This window comes from Pseudorca crassidens, chromosome 3 (genome assembly GCF_039906515.1).
Source record: "Pseudorca crassidens isolate mPseCra1 chromosome 3, mPseCra1.hap1, whole genome shotgun sequence".
In the NCBI taxonomy this organism is placed as follows: domain Eukaryota; kingdom Metazoa; phylum Chordata; class Mammalia; order Artiodactyla; family Delphinidae; genus Pseudorca; species Pseudorca crassidens.
In genome coordinates, this window is record NC_090298.1 from 106,366,595 (window position 1) to 106,391,999 (window position 25,405).

The following is a 25,405-nucleotide window of genomic DNA, read 5'->3' on the forward strand; positions in this document are numbered from 1 at the left end:
CAAGGGGAACTACGAACCTGCAGCCTGCAAAAAAGAGACCCCCAAACACAGTATGATAAGCAAAATGAGAAGACAGAAAAACACACAGCAGATGAAGTAGCAAGATAAAAATGCACCAGACCTAACAAATGAAGAGGAAATAGGCAGTCTACCTGAAAAAGAATTCAGAATAATGATAGTAAAGATGATCCAAAATCTTGGAAATAGCATGGACAAAATGCAAGAAATATTTAACAAGGACCTAGAAGAACTAAAGATGAAACAAACAATGATGAACAACACACTAAATGAAATGAAAAAGATTCTACATGGGATCAATAGCAGAATAACTGAGGTAGAAGAACGGATAAGTGACCTGGAAGATAAAAGAGTGGAAATAACTACTGCAGAGCAGAATAAAGAAAAAAGAATGAAAAGAACTGAGGACAGTCTCAGAGACCTCTGGGACAACACTAATCACACCAACATTCAAATTATAGGGGTTCCAGAAGAAGAAGAGAAAAAGAAAGGGACTGAGAAGATATTTGAAGAGATTATAGTTGAAAATTTCCCTAATATGGGAAAGGAAATAGTTAATCAAGTCCAGGAAGCACAGAGAGTCCCATACAGGATAAATCCAAGGAGTAATACGCCAAGACACATATTAATCAAACTGTCAAAAATTAAATACAAAGAAAGCATATTAAAAGCAGCAAAGGAAAAACAAAAAATAACACACAAGGGAATCCCCATAAGGTTAACAGCTGATCTCTCAGCAGAAACTCTGCAAGCCAGAAGGGAGTGGCAGGACATACTGAAAGTGATGAAGGAGAAAAACCTGCAACCAAGATTACTCTACACAGCAAGGATCTCATTCAGATTTGATAGAGAAATTAAAACCTTTACAGACAAGCAAAAGCTGAGAGAGTTCAGCACCACCAAACCAGCTTTAGAACAAATGCTAAAGGAACTTCTCTAGGCAAGAAACACAAGAGAAGGAAAAAACCTATAATAACGAACCCAAAACAATTAAGAAAATGGGAATAGGAACATACATACTGATACTTACCTTAAATGTAAATGGACTAAATGCTCCCACCAAAAGACACAGATTGGCTGAATGGATACAAAAACAAAACCCATATATATGCTGTCTACAAGAGACCCACTTCAGACCTAGAGACACATACAGACTGAAAGTAAGGGGATGGAAAAAGATATTCCATGCAAATGGAAACCAAAAGAAAGCTGGAGTAGCAATTCTCATATCAGACAAAATAGACTTTAAAATCAAGACTATTAGAAGACACAAATAAGGACACTACATAATGATCAAGGGATCGATCCAAGAAGAAGATATAACAATTGTAAATATTTATGCACCCAACATAGGAGCACCTCAATACATAAGGCAAATACTAACAGCCATAAAAGGGGAAATCGACAGTAACACATTCATACTAGGGGACTTTAACACCCCACTTTCACCAATGGACAGATCATCCAAAATGAAAATAAATAAGGAAACACAAGCTTTAAATGATACATTAAACAAGATGGACTTAATTGATATTTATAGGACACTCCATCCAAAAACAACAGAATACACATTTTTCTCAAGTGTTCATGGAACATTCTCCAGGATAGATCATATCTTGGGTCACAAATCAAGCCTTGGTAAATTTAAGAAAATTGAAATTGTATCAAGTATCTTTTCTGACCACAACGCCATGAGACTAGATATCAATTACAGGAAAAGATCTGTAAAAAATACAAACACATGGAGGCTAAACAATACACTACTTAATAACGAAGTGATCACTGAAGAAATCAAAGAGGAAATTAAAAAATACCTAGAAACAAATGACAACGGAGACACGACGACCCAAAACCTATGGGATGCAGGAAAAGCAGTTCTAAGAGGGAAGTTTATAGCAATACAAGCCCACCTTAAGAAGCAGGAAACATCTCGAATAAACAACCTAATCTTGCACCTAAAGCAATTAGAGAAAGAAGAACAGAAAACCCCCAAAGTTAGCAGAAGGAAAGAAATCATAAAGATCAGATCAGAAATAAATGAAAAAGAAATGAAGGAAACAATAGCAAAGATCAATAAAACTAAAAGCTGGTTCTTTAAGAAGATAAACAAAATGGATAAACCTTTAGCCAGGTTCATCAAGAAAAAAAGGGAGAAGACTCAAATCAATAGAATTAGAAATGAAAAAGAAGAAGTAACAACTGACACTGCAGAAATACAAAAGATCATGAGAGATTACTACAAGCAACTCTATGCCAATAAAATGGACAACCTGGAAGAAAAGGACAAATTCTTAGAAATGCACAACCTGCCAAGACTGAATCAGGAAGAAATAGAAAATATGAACAGACCAGTCACAAGCACTGAAATTGAAACTGTGATTAAAAATCTTCCAACAACAAAAGCCCAGGACCAGATGGCTTCACAGGCGAATTCTATCAAACATTTAGAGAAGAGATAACACCTCTCCTTCTCAAACTCTTCCAAAATATAGCAGAGGGAGGAACACTCCCAAATTCCTTCTATGAGGCCACCATCACCTTGATATCAAAACCAGAGAAGGATGTCACAAAGAAAGAAAACTACAGGCCAATATCACTGATGAACATAGATGCAAAAATCCTCAATAAAATACTAGCAAACAGAATCAAACAGCACATTAAAAGGATCATACACCATGATCAAGTGGGGTTTATTCCAGGAATACAAGGATTCTTCAATATACGCAAGTCTATCAATGTGATAAACCATATTAACAAATTGAAGGAGAAAAACCATATGATCATCTCAATAGATGCAGAGAAAGCTTTTGACAAAATTCAACACCGATTTATGATAAAAACTCTGCAGAAAGTAGGCATAGAGGGAACTTTCCTCAACTAATAAAGGCCATATATGACAAGCCCACAGCCAACATCATCCTCAATGGTGAAAAACTGCAAGCATTTCCACTAAGATCAGGAACAAGACAAGGTTGCCCACTCTCACCACTCTTACTCAACATAGTTTTGGAAGTTTAAGCCACAGCAATCAGAGAAGAAAAGGAAATGAATCCAAATCGGAAAAGAAGTAGTAAAGCTGTCACAGTTTGCAGATGACATGATACGATACATAGAGAATCCTAAAGATGCTACCAGAAAACTACTAGAGCTAATCAATGAATTTGGTAAAGCAGCAGGATACAAAATTAATGCACAGAAATCTCTTGCATTCCTATACACTAATGATGAAAAATCTGAAAGTGAAATCAAGAAAACACTCCCATTTACCATTGCAACAAAAAGAATAAAATATCTAGGAATCAACCTACCTAAGGAGACAAAAGACCTGTATGCAGAAAATTATAAGACACTGATGAAAGAAATTAAAGATGATACAAATAGATGGAGAGATATACCATGTTCTTGGATTGGAAGAATCAACATTGTGAAAATGACTCTACTACCCAAAGCAATCTATAGACTCAATGCAATCCCTATCAAACTACCACTGGCATTTTTCACAGAACTAGAACAAAAAATTTCACAATTTGTATGGAAACACAAAGGACCCCGAATAGCCAAAGCAATCTTGAGAACGAAAAACAGAGCTCGAGGAATCAGACTCCCTGACTTCAGACTATACTACAAAGCTACAGTAATCAAGACAGTATGGTACTGGCACAAAAACAGAAAGATAGATCAATGGAACAGGATAGAAAGCCCAGAGATAAACCCACGCACATATGGTCACCTTATCTTTGATAAAGGAGGCAGGAATGTACAGTGGAGAAAGGACAGCCTCTTCAATAAGTGGTGCTGGGAAAACTGGACAGGTACATGTAAAAGTATGAGATTAGATCACTCCCTAACACCATACACAAAAATAAGCTCAAAATGGATTAAAGACCTAAATCTAAGGCCAGAAACTATCAAACTCTTAGAAGAAAACATAGGCAGAACACTCTATGACAGAAATCACAGCAAGATCCTTTTTGACCCACCTCCTAGAGAAATGGAAATAAAAATAAACAAATGGGACCTAATGAAACTTCAAAGCTTTTGCACAGCAAAGGAAACCATAAACAAGACCAAAAGACAACCCTCAGAATGGGAGAAAATATTTGCAAATGAAGCAACTGACAAAGGATTAATCTCCAAAATTTACAAGCAGCTCATGCAGCTCAGTAACAAAAAAAACAAACAACCCAATCCAAAAATGGGCAGAATACTTAAATAGACATTTCTCCAAAGAAGATATACAGACTGCCAACAAACACATGAAAGAATGCTCAACATCAATCATAAGAGAAATGTAAATCAAAACTACAATGAGATATCATCTCACACCAGTCAGAATGGCCATCATCAAAAAATCTAGAAACAATAAATGCTGGAGAGGGTGTGGACAAAAGGGAACACTCTTGCACTGCTGGTGGGAATGTGAATTGGTTCAGCCACTATGGAGAACAGTACGCAGGTTTCTTAAAAAACTACAAATAGAACTACCATATGACCCAGCAATCCCACTACTGGGCATATATCCTGAGAAAACCAAAATTCAAAAAGAGTAATGTACCAAAATGTTCATTGCAGCTCTATTTACAATAGCCCAGAGATGGAAACAACCTAAGTGCCCATCATCGGATGAATGGATAAAGAAGATGTGGCACATATATACAATGGAATATTACTCAGCCATAAAAAGAAACGAAGTTGAGCTATTTGTAATGAGGTGGATGGACCTAGAGTCTGTCATACAGAGTGAAGTAAGTCAGAAAGAGAAAGACAAATACCGTATTCTAACACATATATATGGAATTTAAGAAAAAAAAATGTCATGAAGAACCTAGGGGTAAGACAGGAATAAAGACACAGACCTACTGGAAAGCGGACTTGAGGATATGGGGAGGGGAAAGGGTGAGCTGTGACAGGGCGAGAGAGAGGCATGGACATATATACACTAACAAACGTAAGGTAGATAGCTAGTGGGAAGCAGCCACATGGCACAGGGATATTGGCTTGGTGCTTTGTGACCACCTGGAGGGGTGGGATAGGGAGGGTGGGAGGGAGGGAGACGCAAGAGGGAAGAGATATGGGAACATATGTATATGTATAACTGATTCACTTTGTTATAAAGCAGAAACTAACACACCATTGTAAAGCAATTATACCCCAATAAAGATGTTAAAAAAAAAAAAAAAGAAGGAAAACGAGAAGAATATCTTTTTGGAATAGGCACACAAAAATTATTAGCAAGTCAACTTTAGCAATATATAAAAAAGTTAATACGTCATAACTAAGTGGAGTTTATCCCAGGAACTAGGTTGTATCAACATTCAAGCATAAATCAATTCATCATATTAACAGATTAAGGAAAACATATGAGTATATCATAGATGTGAAAAAAGCAATGACAAAGTTCAACGTTCATTCATTGTTTTAAAAATCTTGGTAAACCAGAAATACAAGGGAATGTACTCAACCTGATAAAGGGCCTGTACAAAAAAACTAGAGCTAATATATTATAGGAGATTGGGAAAAATTCTTTTATTTAGAGTTTCTGAATCTTTCATTTTATATCTATGTAAACTTGCCTTATTTCTCTTTGTGTAAAAGGTAACTCAGTATATTGTTATGATGAACACTGTATATAAAAGGAAATATAATATATAAGCTTATGCAAACTTACATTACCTAGTCAAATTGACAGGCCAACATAACAGATTTATTAGTATTACATCTTTAATTACAAAATAACATATACTCATTATAATAAACATTAAAGATGCAGAAAATAGAAAATTGAAGAGATAGCCATTGATATAAGTGAGTAGTCTGTTCTTTTAGACTTATTCACACACACATTCAGAGTGGTGGTCCATTTATTTCACAAGAATAAGATCACACTGTATGTGTTGTTCTGCATCTTGTTTTTTTTCCATTAAAATATTTTGTGGATATATTTCTATGTCAGTATATATTTATCCTATTATTTTTTTGATAAGCCCACACGTTTGGTGTATCTTAGTGTGTAAATTAGGGAATTTAAGTCTACAAAAGAGCTTAGCATCCTTATTATTTCTTCCGCACTTTAACTATCTGTCTATAAAACTAATTACAATAGTCCAAAGTATTTTTATCCTGAAATTAAAGTAGATATCATTGTCTTATTAAAGGATAGCTGATCCAAACAAAAAGCAACTGGAATGAAATACATGACAGGAGGTTTATATCCTGAACAGTTTAATTTACATTTCGAACTGTATTATTTTAAAAATGTACTAAATTTCCACCCTCATTACAGTGTGGTATAAAACATCCCTAGAAACCTCTTTTCCTGGCAGATAAATCAGAGAAAGAATATCTCGGTATAAGCTAAAAAATGAGGCCAAACCTATAAATCCCTTAATACTATTCATAAAAGCTTTGACTACATATTTAGTAGATTCAGTAATTTTTCAAAGGAAAAAGCAATCTGACTTTACAGGGTTTATTTTGTAATTGCCTAAAAAGTACTTTCCTAGAAAAAAAGAAATAAAACTTTTTGAAATATCCTAGAGTGAGCAGCTATACAGAATTAATTTCTTTTGGGTAGATCAAGTTAATCACTAAAATAAAAAAGAAAATTTTAAAGAAATCTTATAGAAATAATCAACATGAACCTAGAAGCACACATGAGTGCTCCCTATAAAATCAAAAGAAGCAAGCCTCAGACCTCCAAATTATGCAAGAGTTTCTGCATCTTCCAAGTGCCAGCATAAGGAACTACTAACGTCTGATTAGTTTTCCACTGTCCAAGTTATACAGATGGGTTTCTGTTCCTCCCTTCAACTCAGGCACAAACTTACTATTTCTTTAAATGCTGGATAACTTCAAATCACATGCAAGGATTTTACAGAATAATATTGAATCTTTTGAAACTTAAACCTTATATAATCCCTTCAGTCTATGTCTACTAAGGTTATAAATAATGTAACAAAGCAATAGTAATTCTAGTTTATGAACTCATTTCTTCTCCAACTTCTTCAAATAAACTTGCCCTAAGAGATTAAACTGATTTTATTATATAAATTAGTATTAGATGGTATATTATTTTTAGTTGACATTAAAATGTGAAAATATATGTGCCAGTGTTACAGGCATATAAAAATGGTTCATTTAATTTATATCTGTGGGAACTAAGGACCAATTCCTATTACTGTATTAATAGTGCATGATTTTTTAACTTGGCCTGTCCCCAAATTAGATACATTTTTAAAATATAAGTTCTTATTCTACACTCCACATATATTCATACATAGTACTTCTACTTCTACAAAAACAAATGCCAATCTTTAAGTACAACAATTGAAGAATAGGTCTGTCTCTGACTGGAGCCTAAGACATACAGGGTATCTTGGCAACCGTTCAATGTGGTTTGATTCGGCCAGAATACCTATTCATGTATTCACAAAATTCCAATGTTGAATAAATGATCATCCCAACAAGCAAATATTGGTAACTTACTACCTGTAGGACTCCGAACTAAAAACAAACAGACCATGGTTCTGTCTCAATCTTCCTTATCTCAACAAATGTCATCATTGTTTATCCCGATGTCAAAGTCAGAAACCTAAGTGATAAACTCGGCATCCTCTCACTTGTCTCACTTCATTCCATCAGTAACAAGTGCTTACTTCCTAGATATATCTCAAATCTTGGCCCTCTGCCTCTATTCTGGTCTCAACCTCCATGATATATCACCTGTACTGCTGCAGGAAACTTCTGTTATTTTTTGCTTCCACTCTGGCCCCCCTAGAGTTGATTCTTTACAGAGCAACTAAAGGACTTTTATTTACATATGTGTAAATCAAGGACAGAAGTCTGTAGACACTGCCACACTGTTTTCTGGTCTATGAGTTGCTCTACAGAAGTTTGAGACCAGTTAAGATATTCCCTTTAACAAAGATATTTGCTTATTCTGTCTTATTATGCCCACAAAATTTTCCTTATCTTCTCTCTCTTATTGAACTTTTGTGCCTTCCAATTTGCAAACTGAAGCTTTTATCTCTTTTAGAAAATGTTTCTATATTATCTTTATGCTTTTTTTCAGTTCCTTTCTTCAGTTTTCTTTACAACCTTTCTGCTGACTTCACTACCTTTCTGCTTCTTTACAATCATTATTTATTGTCCTCAGACATTTTGATTTGTGATTTCCTCAAGGTTAACCTTTGTCATTGAATTTTTTCAGTCTTATGTATGTTTGTATATATATGTGTAACATTTGCCTTTCATTAGGTAAAGTTTCAAATCCTTCTTCAGTTTCTTGAGTGCTACCAATGCACTATCTCTGATTGTCTTTTCTGAACTCTTAACAGTGCTTCTTTGAGCACCTGTTAAGAGAAGAACCATATTATTTTTCACTTCCTTGAGATAAAAAAGTATATGAACTTTGTGTTTATTTAGGTAATTCTTCCATAAAGCATGTTCCTCTGTCTTTTCCTTATGTTATTTCTCTCTTTTTTCAGCTTTTATATGTAAGCCTTTTCTCTTTAGTACTCACCTTTAAATGGGGCATTTCCTGCTGAAGCAAAAGTGGAGAAAACCAAGAAGAAACAGGTTGATTTGAGAACTTCTGTAGAGACTCATGCAGCTTCTTACCAAACTCTCTCCACTTTCTTTTCCTCCTGGGTATTAATTTTAAACTTTCAGGTAGTGGTGTAGCTCCCACCTTCTGCCCTTTCAGATACAGACTCTGCAAGCTGCTCACCAGTGGCTCCCATATCCTCTTTTCCTTCCCCCTCCTTTACCTAAAGGAGCATCTCTGGGTTGGAAGGCTGGCTAGAGAATATTAGAAATGGCTTGCCACCAAAGACTCTCTTTCCATATGCCTTCAGTTACTCCGAGGGCCTGCAGTAGAATCCCTCTCTTATGGGATATACTCCTCCTCTTCAAGAGACCGTCCACATCCACTCAACAGCCTTTCAGGATGCTAATGCTCATGGCAAACACATAGAAGATTCTCCCTGTCCCCATGACTTCCCAACAACCGCCATGTGTCCATCACTGCTCTGAACTGGGGGTTGCAGAGTTTTATTTTAGAAGGGCTTGTTCTCTGTTATTCCTTTTCTTGTTAGTTTTTGTTGAGTTAGAAGAAGGGCAATATCCTGCTATTTTCAATACGAGTTCCTATAATCGACTATGTTTTAGGTAAATTTTTTGGATTGTTTAGGAACGGCTTGTGTTCACATAGTGTGAACTACAGTTAAACTTTGCAACGATCTGGTTAACTTGGTCAATGCAGACAGCCAAGATAAATTTGTGTTTAATAATTTATACTAATCAGATGAACCAAATCTCCTTTTCATTTTGTGCTATACAGAAGGCCTGCAAATAACATTCTACTGACAGTATCTTCCTCTCAGGATACACCTGAGGAACTAGCCATGCCTGCCTGGTTTCAGATAAGATTCAACTTCTCTACATGATTCATGTGCAGTCTGATTGAAGGATTAAATATTTCTGAATACTAATCCCATTTGACAAGGACAGGCACGAATACTTGTTTTGCAGGGACTGACTCAGGGTCTATACTGCTCTTTCTTTATTTAAGTCCCTGTCTTGTGTCCTAGCTAGGTCCTGACTCTGTCACGTATGTCACAATTTCCATGCCTCTCACACTGCTTGGAATGGAGCAGAGGCCCAGCATCAGTCTATTACTATTGTCTATAATAAAGCAAAAGATGGATTTAAATAAGCAAATTTCTTCTGCCGTACTTCCAGTTTTGAAACATCTGGAGTAGTTTAAAAGCCTAATTTCTAAAAATCAAGCAACATAAATTAATAATTATATAAATTTTAATATATTTTGAAAATTTTTAAATATATTTGAAAATCTAAAAGACCCAAAGTATTATTCTTAAATAAAATACCCTTCTAATTAGAGTGAATGTGTAACATAGTAAAGATTTAAAAAGAAGAACCTATTTGTAAAAAAATAATACAACATATGCACGTGACAGTTTATGACATATATATTTAAAGTTTGTAGATATTCTTGGAAAAGAGCTTAATGCCACTTTTATTACCTTTAATTCACTCATTTTTATGCTAGCTTAAATTTTAAGGCTTATGTGAGCCAACTTTAGTCCTTCAATGTTTAATAAAATGAAGAATGTACAAGACTAAATGTAGATTAGACTTAGGCATAAGGGCTAGAACTGAAATGCTCTATATATGAAAGAAGTCAAGAATCATTATGATTGACCTCATAGTACCCTAGGAAGGTATACTCTTCTGACACTGCTTATTTGAGTACAGAAAGTCATGACAGCAACTGTGAAAAGTAAAAAGTTTACTAGTTTCCTCACAGCTTAGTTCTTGTTGGGTTTTTTTTTTGCAGTACGCGGGCCTCTCACTGTTGTGGCCTCTCCCGTTGTGGAGCACCGGCTCTGGAGGTGCAGGCTCGGCGGCCATGGCTCACGGGCCTAGCTGCTCCATGGCATGTGGGATCTTCCTGGACTGGAGCACGAACCCGCGTCCCCTGCACCGGCAGTCAGACTCTCAACCACTGCGCCACCAGAGAAGTCCCACGGCTTAGTTTTTTTAAAGTGTCATCTTAATTTTCTGTTGGCCCTCATTTTTCACATTTATTTGGTTTACTACAAGACCTTATTTCATCCCCTCCTAAGCCATAGATAAAGTAATTCACTAATTGCATCAGCTACAGGATAATTTTATATTTAGAACTTCAGAAATGTCCTCCCTTGGCTAATATAAACCATGTTTTAAAACCAATATTAAACTGGCTATCATCTACACAGCTGAAATTTATTTTTAACTCCACAAAAATTTTCAGTTACACTATAAAAAAGATCACTATTATAAAAAAGAAGTCTGACATGTGTGTATCATGTTTTATTATCTTATATTTTTACGCCCTATTATCTTCCAAATTAATTTGGCAGAGTATTTGGGAAACAGTCTAGGAATTTAAAGGAAAAAATGAAATCACAGTAAGATGGAGTCTTAAAATAGCCTGAACTGAGGATTAGTGTTTAATTGAGAACTTTCTGACGATGCCATGATTTTGAAATAAAGCAGAACTTTTTCAACTTTTCCAGACCTTTTAACAATGTGGCAAATTTCATTTTGCTCCTGTGGCTGTATTAATCCATTATACTCTTGGGCAAATGGAGCCCAAAACTTATCTCTACTACATAAACAAATTCAAACAAATAAGCCTTCAGACATTACTCAATCCTGAAGGACATTCAGGAAGTTTGAGATCAGATCACACACTTTTTGTAATTGTGTTCAGAAAAACTAGGCCTCTCTGACAAAATATCAAGGTAAAGAAGCCTAAGTACAAATATAGAAGATGAGGAGAGTCAATAATTTGCGATGTTTTGGTTGAAGTTGAGGGCTTTTCTCAACCTGGACTATTTCTACGAAACAGTGGTTTTTGGAAGTATTTTAATATCAATTCCATTTATTAATTCAAAAGATATTTACTGAGTATCTACTGCATGTTAGAATGCCTCAGAGACATTAATGAATAAAACAGATTTCTGCCCAAATGGAGCTTACATTCTATCTGGGGGACAGTAAAAGCAATAAAGACCATAAGCAAGTGCGTTAGAAGGTGATAAGTGCTAGAGAATAAACAAAAATTATTACTCTGGTAAATCTAGTCAGTATTAATCTAGTAGATCTATACAGCGTTTTATCTGTAATAGTAATCCATTAAATTACATAAATTATACAGTAATCTATACCTAACCTAGGAATTCTATGTAGTATGGTAAATACTATATACTATATAGTATAGTGTATCTTTTATAGAAAAAACTTGCTTTATCAGGAACTCTATAGAATCATACCGATAATCATATCAATGATTTAGAATGTTGTTATCCATAGTAAACAACAGATTAAAAATGACATTTAACCCAAACTTCATATTTGTTGTGGTTGGTATTAATCCAAGAGACAAAATACTCACAAAACCATTCTAAGTCCACAGCTGACAAGGCTTTTACATGCAAGTAAACATAAAGTTGTGAATCTGCTGGGTTATATGGTCATCTCTTGGGTATCCCGGTAGTTTTGATTTGAAAAGAGTTTAGATACAGATCATTTTTTAAACTACCTTTTTTTTTTTTTTGCGGTACGCGGGCCTCTCACTGCTGTGGCCTCTCCCGTTGCGGAGCACAGGCTTGGGACGTGCAGGCTCAGCAGCCATGGCTCACGGGCCCAGCCGCTCCGCAGCATGTGGGATCTTCCCGGACTGGGGCACGAACCCGTGTCCCCTGCATCGGCAGGTGGACTCTCAACCACTGCGCCACCAGGGAAGCCCTAAACTACCTTTTATAAAACTACAAAACTAACACAAATCTTTGGAGGCCACTATCGGAGATACACTTACCAAATTACACAGAGCACTCAGATTTTATTATTCAATGGATTGAGGTTATATACAGGCTCCCCACACTACAATTTTCGTTTGGGTTTTAGGGCACTGGCCTGGTTTTCTGCAATATACCATTTACATGGGCTGGATAGGTAACCTCTCTACCTCTGACACTGGTTACTAACATCAGTTTGAAAGATTTCCCATCTAACTTTGTACATGATTTAATTAGAACAAATAAACCTAACTCTCATGACAAGTATGAGTAACATCATTTCTGTGAATAATACAAAAGTACTTTCCAGTTTCCTGTGATCCTACCACCATTTGAAAGCTCATTATGGCACTCTGTTCCAAGCTCTAAAAACGTGTTTAATCCATATGACGTCAGAGAAGTTGCCAAAAAAGGCTAAGAATCATGGTGGCTGAAAAGTAATTATCCAGTTAAGTATTTAACAATTTCCGGCTATTTGGTTTAAAGTTTATGGTTGTAGCATCCTCAGGGCCCCAATCTAACCCTGATATGTGGTTAGGAAGATTGCCTGGAGACAAGATTGTAACCAACTGGTTATAAGCTCAGAAATAACTACAGTCATGGATGGAGTTAATACTTTGTCTCTGAAGATACTATTAATAACAATACCGGACGGCTCACTTCTCCCTGTCACCTGGGTTCAGGTTCTTATATGTTGAATGAGATTGGAAAGACAGAAAAACTGTGTCGCCTGGGTATTTACATATGCAAAGTTTGAGGGGCTGTAGCAGGGAGTGTGTAGCACCATCTGGATGAAGACATGGAATGGCTTATCCTCTTACTGTATTGAATATTTTTAATTGTATTTTAAAAATTTTCCCCAGTTTTTCATACTTTTCATATATCTCTTCTCCTTTTTGGTCAATTGAAAAATATTTATTAGGTGGCTAGAAGGTAAGCCATCTCTAGTCAGGCTTGCTGATGAGGCTCCTCTTGGAAACAGTATTGGGTTAAAGGTTCCCATCCACAGTGCCAGATTCTCCCAGCGCACTGAAAGGAGCCCAGACACATGGGTGACTCTGTGCACACAGGCTGAAGGCTAACTCACCTTGGCAAGCTCCAGTGCGGATGTTGGGGATGAAGCCCCGCCGGCAGGGCTGAGGCTGGGCGGGACACATCTCACAGGGGTGGCCCCAGGCCCGTCCAATGGTGGCACAGCACAGAGTCTTTGTGCAGACAATGCCTGTCAGCTGCCCTTGGCACATCTGGTTGTTGACCTGAGTGAAACATGGGCCTGTCCTGTAATCTGGAATGTGAAAGAAGACAGGAAGACAGGTTTTATGATCACACACCAATCTTACACCAGGACCTCCAAATACATAAAACAGAGACTCTTCTGATGAAAACATCGCACAACAAGAGGCCAATGTGTTTGATTTTGAAAATTCTTAATTTTTCAATATTGAGAAGTGCATTACAGGAATTCAATGTATTCTACCCTAGACACTGTAAATAGATGGCTCAAGGGTTGTGTCTGGGACACAGATGTGTTTTCTTGGCCGCCTAATGTTTTAAAAGAATTTAAATGAGTAGCCAACATTTTTAAATGGGGAAATTTCACATGAAATTTATATTTCTGGCTTTTCTTAAAAAGTTGGAAGTTCTAGCCATGCTAGGCCTGACATGTTGCATGGCAGTAGTGGAGTGAAGTGTGTCCCCTCTATGACAGCACCGCCACAGCCACTCAGCCCTCTTCACTCACTGGTGTGCGCCACCTGTGCCCTGATGGTACCTGCTTTAGTGGCTCCTCTTTACCGAGAAAAATTTCTTCTTTCACTAGGTGGTCAAGAGTTCAGAAAATCAAAACAGAACCAATGAAGATATACCCTTCCATATCACGTCTATATTTGGGCAGTCCAGAATGTCTACAATCATTTAGTTCTAACAATTGATTTCTGTTTCCTTGTCAGTCTGTTTAGTTCTACGTGTAGCTCAGCTTGGAACACAGTACTAATAAGGCCCATGGTCATGGATTCTTTCCAAGTTAATATTATATGATCTCTATTCTCTAGAAGATGATTGTACAATTGTCCAGCTCGGTTATGATGATGATAAAAACGTTAGCAAATGTGTGTCACTTATGATCTACACGCAGACTCTTCTATGAATATTAAGGACAGCTATTATGACCCTTGGGTCACAAAGTGGTTCATGGACCAGCAACAAATGCATCACTCAGGAGCTGGTTAGAAATGCAGACTGAGGCCTCATACCAGACACACTGACTTAGAATATGCATTTAACAAGATATTTAGGAGATCCATACACACCTTAAAGTTTAAGAAGGACTGATCCAGACTACAAGCAACTTGAAAGCTGTGCATTTCTATTATATCTCTCTTCCTGCTATAATTTACTTAAATGACTCTTTAAGATGATCAGTATATGTATATTATTTTAAGCAGAACTGAATTATTAATGGATTTTTAATTTGTTGCTTGTGTTTTGAAAGACACAGAAAATCAGAGAAAGGTCAGTTTCCCAAAGACTGACGAATTAAATGATTAACATTTGTTATAAAGTTACAACAGAAATATGTGAAAAAGCTTTTCCCCCATTTACAGAGATTTGTATGCATACAGTTTATTAACTCTTGGGAATGTAAGAGGATAGTCAGGATTTCCTGATAAGCCTTAATGCAAATGACATAATTCCATTTGAAGGGGAAAGCCAGAACAAGTTTATTTCAGATTTTTGTAAGAACAAAACAATGTTACATTCCATGGAAGAACAGTCAATAATGTTGGTAAGATTTTGATGAAAAACTGTTCCTGGGAAATAGCAAACTTGGATATAATTTAACATTCAAAATGTTAAACAAGAACAACTTAGATTTCATCTAAATGCTACAGTATGACAAAAATACACCTTAGAGCCACATAAAATTTCTGTTTCTTAATGAAGAATGAGGCTTTGTCAGATACAAGAACATTTTAAAAGTTCAATACAAAGGGAAAAAATCTAAAATAGGTAACTTTTTTAGCAAGCTGGCTTAACATTCTGTTACTCTGCAACTGAACTTCAACAAAAATAGCTCATTTTAATCCATTACACAAGAACAGATGTGCTGGCTGCAAATCACGTTTTTGAAGAAGACAATCTTTGTATTATACATGTAGATATGTCAACCTTGTAAAGAAGCATGCTTCCCATACCACAAATTGCCAGGTCATAAATTTTTTAAACCTACTCTATTGTCCTTCAGGCAACACGTTATTTTGCCATTTTAAATAAATATTAGACTTACGATAAATTGTATCACGTTCTGAACAAGCAGGGAAAAGCCTACTTTTCACCAAGTCTCTTTTTCTGTTTTTTTTTTCATAGATTCATGCATATATACCTACGTTCATATTCTGTACCCTTTTAGGATTCCCAGAGAGAAGCCTGCATAGCCTCTCTCATAATCTCATTCTTAAGTAAACCAGTTTGTCAGGAAATGCCTTCCTTCTAACTACAGCACCTTCTTAAAATTGTGTCCTCTTAGTCTGATCTTCTTGGAGAAGAGGACTATCATGACAATGATAGCTGTTTGTCCCTGCAAACGACCTTGCATGTTAAAGGCCCTAATTAAGCCAACCCCAGACTCCCCTTCCCGGGAACAGAGTTTACCATTCCTTATTTCTTCTGCCTGTATTTCCCTTCATTAAGACTGTGCTTCAGAATCTATTTTCTTACATGGTTACACTTTGCTTTCTGGTTGGCAAGTGATTACCTTAAAATTTAAACTTACAATGTAACCTATTTATTCCAGAATTACTCACATGTAAAATGTGAACAAATATTAGACACTGAAAAGAGATTTAAATTTCCTGATCAGATTTAAAACCATTCTGTCCCAGACATTACTAGCATTTTAATTATGGTCAAAGAGTACTAAGAGACCTTAATTAAATGTTATGATTGGCCATACACTCATCAAGTTTTCACTTCAAGTAAAATATTATTGTATACCATGCTAACCATTCATAGGTAAGGACATACTTGCAGTGTGTTAACAAAGGATAAAAGGAGTGAACTGCTTAACACTTGGTATGCTGGAACCAGTGGGTTGGAAACAGATGTTTTCCTAATTACTATATGACCAAGAAAATTTTGTTAAAAATTATCCTGTGAAACACAAATATTGCTATTTTGATTTTCAAATATCTAACTGCAATACAGCATATTAATTGGCTTTATATAATTTCACTTTTATTCACATTAAGCAATTGGTACAATTAGCAAACTCATCAAAAACTTAAATTCATTAAGGTATAACTTATACATCTATATTCATCTGTTTTAAATGTACAATTCAATGATTTTTCATAAATTTTATTGAACTGTGCAACCATCCCCACAATCCAACTTTAGGACATTTGCATCACCCCAAAAAGATTCCTTGTGCTCATTCCCAGCCCCCATCAACCACTAATCTTTCTGTCACTATAAATCTGCCTTTTCTGGACAATTTCATAGAAATGGAATCATATGATATGTGATCTTTCTTGTCTGGCTTCTTTTGGTTAGCATAACGTTCTTGAGGATCATCCATGCTATGGCATGGGTCAGTACTTCAATCCTTTTTACTGCTGAATAATATTCCACTATATGGATATACCACATCTGATAACCAACCAGTGGCCTTTTGCTGGGCCGTACAGTGAGCACATGTTTAACTTTTAAAGAAACTGTCAAACTGTTTTCCAAAATGACTTCATGGTTTTATATTCCTACCAGTAATGAGTGAGAGTTCCAATTCCTCCACATCTGTGCTAATATTTTCTAGTTTCTATCTTTATTATTATAGCCTATGTTACCATTTTACTTTAAATAAATACAATTGAATATAGTTGGGAATTTTGCTATATTTCACAAGTCCTCTTAATATAACTAGAGATGCTAAACAGTGATAGCTAACCAAAGATGAGCATTATTGTCATATGGACAACCAGACAACCTTTGCAGAGGTTTCCAGAAGGTAAAGACAAAAACAGGTCTGCTGGGGATTTGGGATTGAGGGAGAAATTTTTTATTTATTCATTTATTTTTTTGCTTATTTATTCTTTTTGTTTTGTTTTGTGGAAGAGACGAGGATTACTAAAGTCAATGGGAATGACCTAGTTGAAAGGGAGGGTTTCTGATTACCATAGAGAAGAATAATTTCTAGTATAAGACCCCTAAGGAGTCAGGCTGAGAGTGAAACCAGAATTTGTGTGGAGTTATCCTTAGATAGGAGAAGAAAAGCACTGTTCTTGTAACCCAAGGGAGGAATGGCAGGCTGCATAGAGATGTAGGCATGTTTATATAGTAGAGGATAATGAGCAATGTCCTCTCAGATACCTTCTCTTTTCTTTGTAAAACAGGAGGTGAGACAGTAGGTCTTTGGCAGAGGTTAGCTGGGGTGTCAGATCTCAGAGGCTAACTGAGATGGACACTGCAGATACCAAGAGAGGGAGCTGACCTGAGAATCCAGCAGATTCCCAGGTGACAACAGCACCTCTCTATGGTGGAAGAATAAGATGAACTTATAATGGGACCCATCTGTCTGTTTTGTGACTTTTTCCAACAGCTCTAGGCAGCTGAGAAGCTCACTCAGAGATAAGGGTTCATCTAGGTTTAGGGTTTTGTCTGTCAGAGAAGAAAACAATTCAGAATGGCAAGGGGGTGTAAGGTGTTGTTAGATATATTTTGAAATTATAGACTATGGAATCTAAGCTGGATGAGCTGGGAAGTGAAAAAAGGAATGGACTTACAGATTAAGAAGTGGGAGAAAGCAGTAAGATCAATAGACTAGGTGTCCCCAAGAAGCCCCACATGAGGCGGGAAATTAGTCACAGTGATAGCAATACATCAGCTGTCCATGTGGCTGTAGTAGTATTTATTTAACTGTCCGCAGAATGCAGTTAAGGTTCACAACTGCACAGATGTACACTCCATAATTTAGGAAAGCTACCCACAACTACTGTAATGTAAATGACATCCCCTGGAGTTGTGCAGTCAAATAATGCCATAAAGATATCCAAAATTCCATTCATCCCCACTTTAGTACACAAATAATTGCCTGATCCCAGAAGGTGTATGAAAATATGTGAGATTTCTCATCAAGCTGCACAGTCTTTGGACTTAAGCAAGAAGGCATTTCCATTCTTTCCATTCTCAGGAACCAAAGAAATACAACATGCAATCAAGTGATCGTCTTGTGTGGGAGCTGCAGACATGAGTGAGTACAATGAAGAACTATGGAATGTGTATAATCTAAGTCTAATGATCCTGGCCATATGACAGCCTCCTTTGAGTAATGGAGTTTTTGACATAGCAATTACAAATAAGGTTTAGTGCATTCCATTATGGTTCTAATTGAGAATCTATCTAGTCAGTCTGCCAGCCGAAATATCTGATCACAGATATAACTGGAGCATGCAGAGAAGGCAACCACTCTAATTATAGTTTCCTTAGTCTCAATAAAATTTGCCTAAATGTCTGCTGGTCCAGAATTCATGCCGGGTCTAAATATTCAGAGTTAAGTAAAGTGAAATAAGATAGCGATTATCTTCCAGGATGGAAAAACATCTGTCACCCTCAGGAAATTTTAGAATTAAGTACAGAAATGTTTAAGAGAATCAAAGCCATTAATTTAATATTTTTGCTTTTAGGAACTTGTGCAAAAATTATGTACCTGTAATGTTTAATAGCATCTTGCCCATTCCATTAGATTGTCTTGTAACCACAGTTTAAAATAAATAATTATGTAATTTATTTAGAGTTGTGATTTTTATGTTAAAATGTGACTATGCTTATACACACAACGGGATCATTTAAGTGAAGTTCAGATTTTTATAAATTTGTAAGTTTGAGTACTTAGACATTTAGATTTTAATTAGGTTTATGAGAGTAACTTGAGTGCTTACAAAGGTTTTTAAGTTGCACAACTGAAGTACTTAAGGGAGATATTAGGTGTACTTAATATATTAAAGCAGTTTAAAAGGTAGGGAGGTGTTTCATTAGCTACATATGAAAATGGGACCAAATACTATTTAAAGACCTCTTAAAGTGACTACTAAAATCTGCTAGACTTATTAGTAGATGAGTGATATTTATACGCCAAATTTGAAAGCTCAAGGAATATACACTAAAGAACTGAAAGCAGGGATCTGAAGAGATATATGGACAACCACGTACACAGCACCATTATTCACAATAGTCAAGAGGTGGACACAACCCATGTGTCCATTGACTGATTAATGAATAAACGAAATACATACAATGGAATACTATTCAGTCTTAAAAAGGAAGGAAATTCTGACACATGCTACAACACGGGTGAACCTTAAGGACATTATTCTGAGTAAAGCAAACCAGCGACAAAAGGAAAAATACTGAATGATTCCACTTTTATGAAATGTCTACAGTAGTCACATTCATAGAGACAGAAAGTAGAATGGTGCTTGTCAGAGGCTGGAGGGTAGATGGGGAGTTAAGTGTTTAATGGGTTCAGTTTCAGTTTTGTAAGACAAAAAAGTTCTGTGGATGGATGGTGGTGATGGTAGCACAACAATGTGCGTGTATTTAATGTCACTGAACTGTACACTTAAAAATGGTTAAGATGGTAAGTTTCGCATTACATGTATTTTACACAATTAAAAAATATTTTTAAAAAGCTCCCGGGGCTTCCCTGGTGGCGCAGTGGTTGAGAGTCCGCCTGCCGATGCAGGGGACACGGGTTCGTGCCCTGCTCCGGGAAGATCCCACATGTCGCGGAGCGGCTGGGCCCGTGAGCCATGGCTGCTGAGCCTGCGCATCCGGAGCCTGTGCTCCGCAACGGGAGAGGCCACATCAGTGAGAGGCCCGCGTACCGCAAAAAAAAAAAAAAAAAAAAGCTCCCAGAATGACCAGGGTTTTGAAAGTATATTTAAAAAAGCAAACCCGAATTTTTAACACCAAAACAAATAAACTTTGAGTCTTTTTCATATACAGAGTCACCACTGAGGGCACTGAAACATCCCCCTTCCACACTGCTCACCTGCTTTGGGATGGATATTTATGCTGTTTACAACTGAGCACAAGTGCACACAGTGCTGCATGGGTCTTCTTCACTACACAGCTTGGCAGATTTTCTGTAAGGTCAGTTCCGAGGTCTGGTATTGCTGGGTCAAGTAGCCAGTTTGAAAAATATTACGGAATTGCTCTCTGAATAGGTGGTACCAATTTACACTATTATTTCCTCACACTCCTTCCAACACTGAGTAGAAGCAAACGGTTTAATTTTTATTAATTTAATGAGTAAAAAATGGTATCTCATTGTTTTCCCTGACTCATTGTCCCTACTTATTGACAATCAAGAGAGGAAAATTAACTCTGTGGCAGGCACTTTATAATGACCCTTTCTATAAACTATCTCACTTTATTTTGATGCGCTAACAATTTTTGTCATTTTTACACATGAAAAAACTAAAAATCAGACATTAAGTTATATGTGGAGAATCAAAGAGCTGGTAAAAAGAAATGTATGGATACCAAGGGGGAAAGGAGAGGGGAATGGGAGGAATTGGGAGATTGGGATTGACACATATACATTACTGATACTATGTATAAAATAGACAACTAATGAGAACCTACTGTATAGCACAGGGAACTCTACTTAATACACTGTGGTGACCTAAATGGGAAGGAAATCCAAAAAAGAAGGGATATATGTATACGTGTAGCTGATTCATTTTGTTATACAGTAGAAACTAACACAACATTGTAAAGCAACGATACTCCAATTAAAATTAATTTTTTAGAAAAAGTGAAGCTGACATTGGACTTGGCCATCCACTTCATACCAAAGCACTGCACCATGCACGATGCATTAATGAGACCCCGAGAGTGAACATCCACAGTCTCAGCTTTTGGTAGCTTTGCCTTCTCCTAACAGATCAAAGTCCTTTAGCATTTAAATGAATATTGTCTCCGCTCCACAAATGCCTCCTCCCATCCAATGTACAATCTCCTAATTCCCAATGAGCAAGCCTGGTCTTGCTTTGTTTCTGATTTCTCCCAAAGATGAGTCTCCATCTAGCCAGATTATGTTAGGGACAAATTCTCTCTCTTACACTGAGAGAAACATTAAAGACTTTGCTTCTGCAAATAGATGAGTAACTATTTTAATTACCACAGTTGCATTGCATTTTGTTTCTAACATAATACCGTTATTTAATATTTCAGTGGAATGTGGACTCAGCAAATAAGGACCCCTTTCACCACCCTCTACATACAGTCCTTCAAAGCACAAGGCTACTGCTGACATCAAAGAGCACTCGAAGAATGAAGAGGCAGGGAAGATAATTAGGTACTGGCCAGTGATGCAAACAAAATTGCTATCTTTGATGTCACGTTTCATAAGGATGAGGGCCATCAGAGATGTGGTCCTAAAACTCATGGCCTATGAACTTAAAGTGCACTCTCCCAAGAGCAAAGCCAATTAACTTACTTTAAGGATGACAAAAATTGCTTAAGATTATAAACAAGTAAGATTATTTAAGCAGAAATATATTGTCACTTCTGAAAAAGAAAGTTAAAAAGACAAAAGTATGTTGTCATGAGTTAATAAGGGAACCACAGACATAAATGATTAACACAGAAGATGGATAATATGCAAGTCAAATCAACAAAGTACCAAATTTTATGGTAGCTAAGAAAAACCTATAGTATAATTAAGTAAGCCTGAATAATTTCAGGGAAAAGTAATATGGGCTCACAAACATTTATCCATTATCAATAAAGTCAGTGGAAACCAGTGTTTGAACAGATCTTATACATCCCTTGCACCAAATACAATGAGGTCACAAGACTGGATTAAAGCAGCAGTGAATAAAATATTAGGCACAGTTTGATGACAGAGTCTTTATGTAATAATATGGATGCAATGTACTGTTTTCTTTTTTTTTTTTTGTGGTACGCGGGCCTCCCACTATTGTGGCCTCTCCCGTTGCGGAGCACAGGCTCCGGACGCGCAGGCTCAGCGGCCGTGGCTCACGGGCTTAGCTGCTCCGCGGCATGTGGGATCTTCCCAGACTGGGGCACGAACCCACGTCCCCTGCATCGGCAGGCGGACTCTCAACCACTGCGCCACCAGGGAAGCCCTGTACTGTTTTCTTTCTGAAATTTCTGCCTAAATCAACTCTTCCTGAGCCACGTAGGCAGCTATATATATGCACTGAGTCAACCAAACGTCATAAATCACAGCTTTCCCAGGAAACATGTCGCACTATATGAATGGAAAACCAAAGCCCTTCTCTATGATTCTGCCCTGACAGAACTTCCAGTATAACATTTAACCAGCCAGGGCGGGGCTGGTATTTCTCCTGAGAAGAGAGCAAATGCCATGTGATCCATTTAATGGGGTTTTAACTATTTGGGAGTTTTAGGGAAATGCTGAAGAGCAAAAAAGACCATAGGTCATAAGGCCTTCTAAAAGGACACAGGTAGCATCTATCATTAGATCCATTTGACTTGCAAAGGGGGAGGCCCTTCCTCTGGGACTAGCCACATGAAGAACAGCAGAGAGTCCCCAGACCCTGCTGGCAGGGGTGGTCCAGCATGGGTGGTGGTCTACACTGGTAAAGTGAATCATTCCTGGCTCTCTGGTTGGAGCTATACCTGTTCCTCGTACATCAGGACCAGGAGAGGCTCAAGAGCAAAAGATGCCCCTGTGACCTCTCAGCAGGAAGGTTACAGTACTACAATTGCAGCTCAGTAAAATAAAAAGGACTATATCTTACACAGCCTGCAAGTTTGTAACCGCTGGAGAAACCCAGGTAGCTTGACTGGTATAGGTATTAAGGGAATTTGCTTCATGAATAGACAAACACATATTAAAAGACTAAAGTCTTTTTTTGGTTCAAGAAAGTAAACCCTTTCAATATTCAGACTCAACCAAAGAACAGAAAAACAAACGGTCACTGTCTCAAGCTAAATTAGTTGTCTAGAAGATCAGACAGAAGAAATAGCTTACAGCACAGAGCAAAATTTCTAAGAAATTAATATCATAAGTAAAAGATGAGACTTGGAAGACAGAGATTGAAGACAAGAATGTAAATAATATGAATTCCAAAATAAGATTTAAAAAAAAAACAGTAGAAAATAAAGAAATAATAGGAAAAAAAGAATTCCTAAGCTTAAGTGAAAAGTAGCTTTACATCTTTTGGTCACAGGGTGAAGTAAGTCAGAAAGAGAAAAACAAATATCGTATAATATCGCTTATATGTGGAATCTAGAAAAAGGATACAAATGAACTTATTTGCAAAGCAGAAATAGAGACACAGACATAGAGAATGGACATATGGATACCAGGGGGAAGTGGGGGCGGGATGAATTTGGAATTGGATTGACATATACACACTACTATATATAAAATAGATAACTAATGAGAACCGACTGTATAGCACAGGGAACTCTATTCAATGATCTGTGGTGACCTACATGGGAAGGAAATCCAAATAAGAGGGAATATATGTATACGTATAGCTGATTCACTTTGTCGTACAGCAGAAACTAACACAACACTGTAAAGCAACTATACTCCAATAAAAATTTAAAAAATAAAAATAAATTGCTCATAGAGTCCTAGACAAGAATAATGGGGAAAAAAGATATATTAAAAAAAGCCTCATGAAATCTCTGAATATCTGAACCTTAAGACTAAAAGGAAAAAAAAATCTTTCCATCTCTAGAAAGAAAGAACAGGCTATCTACAAAGAAGATGGACTAGCCTAGCATTAGTCTTCCCATTTGTAGTATAGAGAGTTAAAATACAGTGAAACAACATTTACAGGTTATTAATTTATAATTTTTGAGAAAGGATTCTTGAAACAAAAGAGCTATATGGTAAGACAGTAGCCTAAAATAATAATGTCTGGAATTGGGGAATAGGAGAGGTACTTGCCATAATGAGGACTTGGAAATAAATTATTCCTAAGATCTCAACTTGGGACTGGGAGATGTGAACAAGTAAAATGTCTAGGAATGAGATGAATAGAGTTTTGTTTGTTTGTTTGTTTTTTGTGGGCTTTTTGCGGTACGCGGGCCTCTCACTGTTGTGGCCTCTCCCATTGCGGAGCACAGGCTCCGGACGCGCAGGCTCAGCGGCCATGGCTCACGGGCCCAGCCGCTCCGCGGCATGTGGGATCTTCCTGGATCGGGGCACGAACCCGTGTCTCCTGCATCGGCAGGTGGACTCTCAACCACTGCACCACCAGGGAAGCCCCAGGAATAGGTATTTTTTAATTTCTATACCACAGAACTGTTGTAAGAGAGGAACAGATGTTTCCATACAACGGTAATCACTAGTTTAAAGAATACAGAATTTCTTAATTAAGGAAGAAGGGCAGTGGAAGCAGAGGAGTGAAATGTAAGTGATTAAGCCAAAAATGATAGCAATGGGGAAAAAAGGAAAACTACAAAATATAATGACTTTTATACATAAAGTAAAATAATGGGAATAAACCAAATAAATATACTGAAATCTCAATAAACACAAACATGCTTAGTTTTTAATCAAACAAAAAATCATTTGTAGATCTTATTAAAATAACAAAATTTAGCTCTATTCTGTCTATAAGAAAACCATCAAAATGAAATGATATAAAGAGTAGAAAACAGGACAAAGAAAAATGATATAAAGCTGAAGTAGTAATAATCAATATCAAATAGAATGGAATTCAGGCACAAAAAGCAATACCTGAGTCCAAAAAAGCATATTTACTTAAGGTTGAAAATTACAATTCATTAAGAGGATATAAGATTTATACACTAAAACTGTAATGAAATATCAATAGCAAAGTTTCAGTAAAACAAGCATAAAGTTATAAGAGGAATCTTTTCAAATCTGACAGAATAGACAAAAAATAAATAGGGATACAATCAAAAAGCTTGCCTCCATAGATGGATTTACAATTTTGTACCATATAAACAAAGAACGTGCTTTTTTTAATTATTATGGGACATTGATTAAAGTG

At 36.7% G+C, this 25,405-nt stretch overlaps 1 protein-coding gene across 2 annotated transcripts in view; it reads right to left on the reverse strand.

Moving 5' to 3' along the window:
- The window catches only part of FBN2 (fibrillin 2), a 285,484-nt gene that overhangs the window by 155,804 nt on the left and 104,275 nt on the right, over positions 1 to 25,405 (reverse strand). The window contains exon 6 of one of the 2 annotated variants that reach the window (XM_067731630.1): positions 13,471 to 13,668. The exons of the other annotated variant lie outside the window; for it this stretch is intronic. Within the exon in view, the coding sequence (XP_067587731.1) occupies positions 13,471 to 13,668 (198 nt within the window). The remainder of the gene's footprint in view (positions 1 to 13,470; positions 13,669 to 25,405) is intronic. 2 annotated transcript variants of the gene reach the window in all.